The sequence below is a fragment of the Bison bison genome, unplaced genomic scaffold (genome assembly GCF_000754665.1).
Source record: "Bison bison bison isolate TAMUID 2011002044 unplaced genomic scaffold, Bison_UMD1.0 scf7180017864251, whole genome shotgun sequence".
In the NCBI taxonomy this organism is placed as follows: Eukaryota; Metazoa; Chordata; class Mammalia; order Artiodactyla; family Bovidae; genus Bison; species Bison bison.
This window is the reverse complement of record NW_011494823.1, coordinates 581,134-587,289: the sequence shown is the minus strand read 5'-3', so window position 1 is coordinate 587,289 and position 6,156 is coordinate 581,134. Positions and strand designations below refer to the sequence as shown.

The following is a 6,156-nucleotide window of genomic DNA, read 5'->3' as shown; positions in this document are numbered from 1 at the left end:
GTCTGGTAGATGAAGGGCTTCATAAATAGTGGATGGAAGTTCTATATCTTTCCCTCTGTGTTTCCATTTAATTCTCCAACAATGCAGCTCAGCAGAGAGTGTGTCAGGATTAGGTAAGTCACTTCGGTACATGTCAGCATGGTGCTCCTCTGATGTATTGAATTTGAGCTGTCCCATGACAGAGGGTACCAGGGATAAGCATTTAAGCGCTTTGAGGTGCTGTTCTGAGAATATATCTTTCAGTTCCTGAATAATGTGTTCCACAGTTGGAACACTTAGAGTTTCTTTGTAGTAACTCTCAGAGGTTAGCTGAGATTCCAGGTTACTGTGTTGAGCTCTGCGAAATTTCCCTGGGAGTTTCATCTGAATATCAAGTTTGGTTGCCAAATTTGTGGCTTCCTCAAACCAAAATTCATGATAAACTTCAATATTTTCCATCACTTCATTTAGTGAATGTAACACTGCAGTCAAGCTACTGGCTGCAAAAAAGACATCAGAGGTTTGCCCCTGAAGATTTTTCCCAAAAGCTCTTGTAAAAGATAAAACATTTTTAAGAACAACAATGGTAACGATGAAATCAAAATCTGTTACCGCACTACAGAGCACAAATGCTCGGCCAGCTATACAGTTATTCCATCTAACATTTGTGTCACTATTTATACCATCTAAACATAAAACAAGTGCTTGTAGGAGGTCCACTAAGATTTCAAAAGCATCATGCCTGCCTGTCCACTGAGAATGGCAAATTTCCTTCAGTTCTTTGCCCCTTTCTTCATTGTTCTGAAAGAGGAGAGAAATTACATTTTCAAGCTCTAAAAGCAGTTGTGGTGATCGATGAAAAAAAGAACAAACTTCCTCAATTGTTCCTAATGCAACAGATACTCCCATAACAGGCACTGATTTTGCCAACCACATATTTAAGGCACAGGAAGAGCAGAGCGTGTAGATAGCTTGGGGATATTTCTCTAAAAGTCTAGAAGCAACAACTTTCATTTTGGATGAAAATCCACTAGATACAATGTAAGCCTGGCCACGACAGTACTCCATGTTTAATCCCCATTTCTCAGTTATTGTAGTGTGAAATTTCACAGCCAAAATTTCTGCATCAGCTTCGTAAGGCAGGAAGCCTACAAATTCCTCTCTCAGGTTGTGAGCTTCGTCGACAAACCTCACCAACACCGGCAGGTGCTCTTCCCCTGCTATGTCCACCACATCATCAGTGATGATGGAAAAGAAGTGAGAATCTCTCACTTCCCTGAGGGTTTCTTCCCGAATGCAGCTCTCACAGATCTCCAGCATCTGTTTCTGCTGTGTTTTGGAACAGAACAATGTGTTAACTGCTGTTGTCTCAAAGCGCTTTCTCAGAACCTCTTCACCAGAATTGATCCGGCACTCTAGCAGTGCTTGAAAGTTATCAGGAGTAAAAAGACCTTCTGGGATTTCATCAGTTTCATGTCCATCCAGAGGTATGTTTTGTTTTCCCATAAGAATCAAAATTTCAAATAAAGATTTTAAATATTCCTTGTTTTCCTTCTCTTCAAGAGTTAAAGGTAAAATGTCTTCATCCTGCTCTTCACCCACTTCTTCTGCACTGGGATTCTGAGCATTGCTGTTGTTTATTTCCTTATGTTTTGGTTCCTGTTCAGAAGTTTCATCAACTGGAAAACAAAGAATTAATTTTATAAACAGGTTCATAAGGAATCATACAAACAAAAAATTACATATTTGACTGGTTAAATATTTAAAATTCACAAATTCATTCATTCAACACTCACGAGACACCTACTAGACCACAGACTAGGATGCAGAGATTAAATTAAGACACACTCTAGTGGAGGAGACAAATACTCTGAATGAATATATATTCATCCTACATGTCAATGCTATTATGAGAGGAACAATTTCTTATAAATTTAAGAAGGCACATTACATATACAGAGTAATAACAGACAGTTCACGCCGTCACAAAAAGGACCTGAAGGACTAATATTTACTGAGGCACTGTGTTGTCCTCTTATATGTAGCAGACTGCTCCCTCTACAGGCATGTTATCAACCCCATTTACAAATGAGGACAGTAAATAATTGCCAAGGTCACAGATAGAGGTGAAAATTCAAATCCAAGCTTGTCTGGCTCCAAGGTCCATGCTGACACTTTTAAGCAATACTTTTATATGGGAGATGAGACAATATACTACAAACTATATTCATGCAATTTCTAGGGCTCTATTAGTATATTATTAATAGAAATCTCAGCATAATCTCTTCATATGTGGATGGGAGAACTGAGGCCCTGAGGTTAAGGGTTCTGACCGTACTCATACAACCCTGTAAGTCCTGGCCCCTGTGGCCCCTTTTTTAACCATCATGGGTTCGTAGAAGCTCCAACCACAAAATGAATGTGTAGTTCCCCAACTCTGGCACCCTGTTTCAAGGCACAGAATATCCTTCACTCCTTTCTTTGCCTGACTCCATGTCTCTTCATCTATAAAGGAGGAAAGTAATAGTACTCAAGTACTATTACTAAAGTAATAATTACCTCAAGGCTACCGTGAGAATTACATGAATTAATATATGCAAAGCTTTTAATGACTTGGCACACAGTAAGCACTCAGTAAAAAGTTATGTTAATAATAGTAGTAGTAGGAAGAGATACGAAAGGAAGATTAAAAGTAAAAATTGATAAGAACAAAAACCCTCTAGTTCTCATTCTTTGGTTACACAGCTCAGGCATCAGCACCTGGAGAACAGCTACTGTGACTCCCACTCTCCATAAAGCCAAGTATCTCAACAGCACTTATTCTTTTAAATATTTACCAAGAACTTAGTATGTACCACCGGAGAAGGTGATGGCAACCCACTCCAGTGTTCTTGCCTTGAGAATCCCAGGGATGGCGGGGCCTGGTGGGCTGCCGTCTATGGGGTCGCACAGAGTCAGACACGACTGAAGCGACTTAGCAGCAGCAGCAGCAGCAGCAGTATGCACCACAGGTTGCATGGACAGAGATTCGGCTCCTTTCCTTCCCTACAATGAGATACTCTGCCTTGTGTCCTACCACACTGGGAGCACCTAGTGGAAAGAGAGAAGGCCAAGTGCGTGGCATAGTGATACTCAATAAAGACTAACTGAGCTAAGATTTTATCTCACAGACAATTCCAGACCACAGGACAATGCCTACCACACTCTTACATCATTCTCACAATAGGTTTTTGGACATAAAACATATTTATTTGTCCTTACCAGGTCAAGGCCTTTTAAAAAGGCATTCAGAAGTTGAGTCATTAACACTATCACTTACTTTTTTTCTGTTTCAGTGTCCTGATTTCATCTTCACTCTAAATGATAAGAAAAAAAGAAAAAAATATCTTTAATAAAACTGAACTCCAGTATATCATCACAGACTCAAGTAAAAAGCATATTATGAGTCAAATTTAATTCTTTTTTTTTTTTGGCCATGCCATGCAGCATGTGGAATCTTAGTTTCCTGACCAGGAATTGAACCTGTGCCCCCTGCAGTAGAAGTGTGAGATCTTACTACTGGACCACCAGGGAAGTCCCAAATTTAATTCTTTCAAGAGCATAAATTCTTCATAAAGAATACATTCTTCAAATAGACAGATGACAAGAAAACTAGAATAATGTGCTAATGACTCCAAGTTTATAATAAAATAGTAGAGGGTAAAGAATACATCATTTAACTTACTTTATACCTAATCATCATAATTTGGGATTACAAGTATGTGCTGGCTAATAAAAGGCATGAACGTATATGATGGCATTTGAGGTCAAACTCAAGGTCCATAAATCATGTCCCTCTCCCCTAGTTTAACTCCAGGGGATGTCATGTAAAAGGGAGTTGCTGGAGTCCAGAACCTAACACAAAAGCTGTGAGAAATCTCTGAGAAGCAGAAAGTGACAATGCCAAAATGGAAGAGAAATGGATATAAACAGCAGAGAGAGCCAAGTGGCATCTTCAGGCTTAGACTGAGGGAGAACTTTCCAAATGTGTCCTTTTCTCGCTCTAACCCACTATACGTGACTGAGCAACTGAACTGAACTGAACCCACTATAATTATTAGCTCACAACCTACCCCATTACTATTGTAGGGCATGAAAGCAGCAGTACCAGTGACAGCTAGAGACAGCAGGGTACCTGCTGGGCAGCACAGGACACAGTACTGGTAAAATGTCAGCAGGTTAGCCAGTCTGGAACATTCCCTCCTTATCCTATGGGCTGCGGAGTTACAAGGATGGCAGATCCGGAAGTGAGCCTGCTGTATGATATCTGAGGTTCTTTGAGGGGCAGAGAACAGGAAATGATAGTTATAGGATGGGAAGTGATTGAGCTCCTCATCCTTGCTTCATATTACTAAGAAGAAAGCTGATGTGCAGTGTTAGCACTCATTTATGAGAGGTCCCAGAAAAAAAACAGAACAGAAGAAAAGCATGAAGAAATAAAAACTGAGGATTCCTCAGAACTGTACAATATAAGTCTGGATAAGAAAAAAACCTCACATTCAGATATAGTTTAGTCAAATTTGAAATATCAAACATAAAGAAAATATTTAAAGGAGGAAAATGCATTCACCTAAAAAGGAACATGAGACTGGCACTGACGTCAACAGCAATAATGGATGAAAAAAACCGAATCTAGCAGAAACCAATAAAATAGCTCATAAGTACAGCTATCAGTGATAAAACTCACTACTGTTTCTTTGAAAAGACTATTAAAGTAATTTTAGGAGCAGAAAAAGGTAAAACTCTAGGTGAAGCTCATAAAATTTTGGAAACATATAAAGCACAAGAAGAAAGAGAAACAAATAAACAAACAGAAATGATAATCAAAATATTCCCTCATCCACCCAAAGCCCTCTGATGGTTTTACCAAGTTCAACCTAACTTTCAAGAGCAGACAATATCTACCTTATATAAGTTTTTCTAGGGAAATTAAAAGAGAAAAAAAGAAAAGTTATCTAACTCATTTTATGAGGCCAACGGATCCCTGATATCATAACTGTATAAGAAGAATACATGAAAAGAAATTACAGGCCAAGACTTACAAATGCAAAACTGACCAACTAAATCGAACAGTATATGAAAATGAAAAGAAATATACTGCAATCAATTAGGCAAAGATGGTTCAACATCAGCAAATCCATCAATGTTATCACTAAGCATTAAAGAAGGGGGGAAGAAAGAACAGATACAATGAAAATATTGATAAGTTCCATAAGTTAAGACAAAAAATAAACCTCTGAATATGAGGACTAAAAGAAAATAAACGAAAAAAAAAAGAAAATAAAGGATATTTCTTTAACTTGATAAAAAAAATTACGTAACAATACCAATGGTAACATCACACTTAATGGAACAAGACAAGTGTACCAGTCGTGACATTCCTGGGACTACTCAATACAGTACTAGAGATGATCCTGACCAAACAATAATACAGGCAACAGAAAACATTAAAATTGGAAGACTGAAAGAAGAGGCAAATCTGTCCTTATTTACAGATGATACAATCAACTACATAGAAAACCCAGTAGACTATTAGAATTAATCTAAAAAAAAAAGGATCTTCAAAATTGGTGGAGGAACTTTACTGGTGGCCCAGTGGTAAGAATCCGCCTTGCCACGCAGGTAGCACACGTTTGACCTCTACATGGGGAATGAGGACCCCACATGCCACAGAGCAACTAAGCCCTTGTGCCACAACAACTTGAGGCTGCACACCACAATTACAGAGAGTCCGTGGACCACACTAAAAGACCCCGCACAATGCAATGAAGATCCCATGAGCCTCAACTAAGACCCAACACAGTCAAACAAATAAATAAGTTCTTTAACTGGTGGAAACACTCTCTTAACCAGAAATACATAATCTTACCATAACTTAGCAGGTAATTAAGGAAGGATGTACACGTTCTCTTCTAAAGAACAACAAAAATCCTGACAATTTCTCAAAATTTTTACTTTCTGCACTTCTAAATTATTATAATTTTTTTTTTTAGTGTTTATTTACTTGGCTGCACGGAATCGTAGTTGCAGCACACGAGATCTTTAATCTTCACTGCAGCATGTTGTTTAGTTGCTCAACTCTTTTCAACCCCATGGACTGTAGCCCACCAGGGTCCTCTGACCTGAATACTGGCATGG

General features: G+C 38.6%; 1 protein-coding gene across 1 annotated transcript in view; it reads right to left on the bottom strand.

The window, feature by feature from the left end:
* PRKRIR (protein-kinase, interferon-inducible double stranded RNA dependent inhibitor, repressor of (P58 repressor)) overlaps nucleotides 1-6,156 on the bottom strand; it is a 14,096-nt gene that overhangs the window by 2,081 nt on the left and 5,859 nt on the right. The window contains exons 4-5 of the mRNA XM_010847552.1: nucleotides 3,299-3,335; nucleotides 6-1,658 (exon numbers count right to left, since the gene is read on the bottom strand). Of these exons, the coding sequence (XP_010845854.1) occupies nucleotides 6-1,658; nucleotides 3,299-3,335 (1,690 nt within the window). The remainder of the gene's footprint in view (nucleotides 1-5; nucleotides 1,659-3,298; nucleotides 3,336-6,156) is intronic.